A 1004-nucleotide genomic window follows, 5' to 3' on the forward strand; every position below is an offset into this window, starting at 1 on the left:
TCCGCCCGCCCGCCCCGAGCCCCAGCCCTGTCCGCGGGCTCCGGCTTGTTGTTTTCTTCCTGCTGCTGCCGATCGCTTACCTTGATGCACGGCCACGTTACACCCGTGTCCATCGCAGTACACCAGCGGGTTCTCCGCCCAGCCCCTCTCATCAGAACAGACACAGCAGCCTCCCACCATCTCCTTCATACTTCCATGAGGGTTTCCTTTTCCCCACCCCCCCTCCTCCGGTAGACACTCCTCCTCCTCTGACCTCCTTTCTTCCCCCCTGTTTTTTTCTTTCTTTCTTTCTTTCTTTTCTTTTTCTTTTTTCTTTTGCAGTCTGCCTTTCACACGGTTTCCACGGGCGGAGACAAGGGTCCGGGACCCCCGGCGTAAATCCACATTGTTACTGCTAGGAGACAATCAGCAGCCGGAGCTCGCCCGGGCTCAGGGGCTGGAGAGTGGCACATTCCCGTCTACACGTACTCTCTCTCGCTCGCGCTCGCTCGCTCTCTCTGTCTCGCATGCACACAGGCACACACACACACACACACACACATGCAAGCTCCCCTGTCTCCAGTCTACACAGCAATCATGGCTGCGTAGTTTACATGCTCTTGTAAAATCTTAGGTTCAGGGATTGCAGCCTGGCTGGGTAGGGAGCATTTTTTGTTAGATTTTTTTTTTCTTCTCCCCCCCGCCCCGCCCGCCACCCGCTCCTTTTGCTTTTTGCCCCCCTCTCCCCAAATAAACTGATCAGAAACCCAAATGCGCACCCGTGTGTGCAAAACTCTGGATGCTTGCCCACCCCAGTCAACATGGATATCTCCGGAGCGATCATTTAGGACCATTCCCCAAATCCTATTAGCTATACAATTCCTTTTTGACAGATAGGGGTTCTGCCAGCGCCACCGTCTGGCGTCTTTTAGACACTGGCTCTCAAAGAGTAGACATTTTTTAACCCTATTGCAGACAAGGTCCTTTGGGTAAACGTGATATCTTTTTACTACACCAACTAAATA

The 1004-nt window shown here is 53.2% G+C and overlaps 1 protein-coding gene across 6 annotated transcripts in view; it reads right to left on the reverse strand.

Annotated features, from left to right (window-relative positions):
* Window positions 1-594, reverse strand: part of MLLT6 (MLLT6, PHD finger containing) — a 99562-nt gene extending 98968 nt beyond the window's left edge. For 5 of the 6 annotated variants that reach the window (XR_003091674.1, XM_025191125.1, XM_025191126.1 and 2 more), the window contains exon 1: window positions 81-247. Coding sequence is in view for 4 of the 6 variants with exons in the window: in XM_025191125.1 (XP_025046910.1) it covers window positions 81-189 (109 nt within the window). In the remaining 2 variants the exon portion in view is untranslated. The other variant, XM_025191127.1, reaches the window with a different exon arrangement.
* Window positions 595-1004: the final 410 nt, after the last annotated feature.

The sequence above is a fragment of the Alligator sinensis genome, unplaced genomic scaffold (genome assembly GCF_000455745.1).
Source record: "Alligator sinensis unplaced genomic scaffold, ASM45574v1 scaffold1261_1, whole genome shotgun sequence".
Lineage (NCBI taxonomy): Eukaryota > Metazoa > Chordata > Crocodylia > Alligatoridae > Alligator > Alligator sinensis.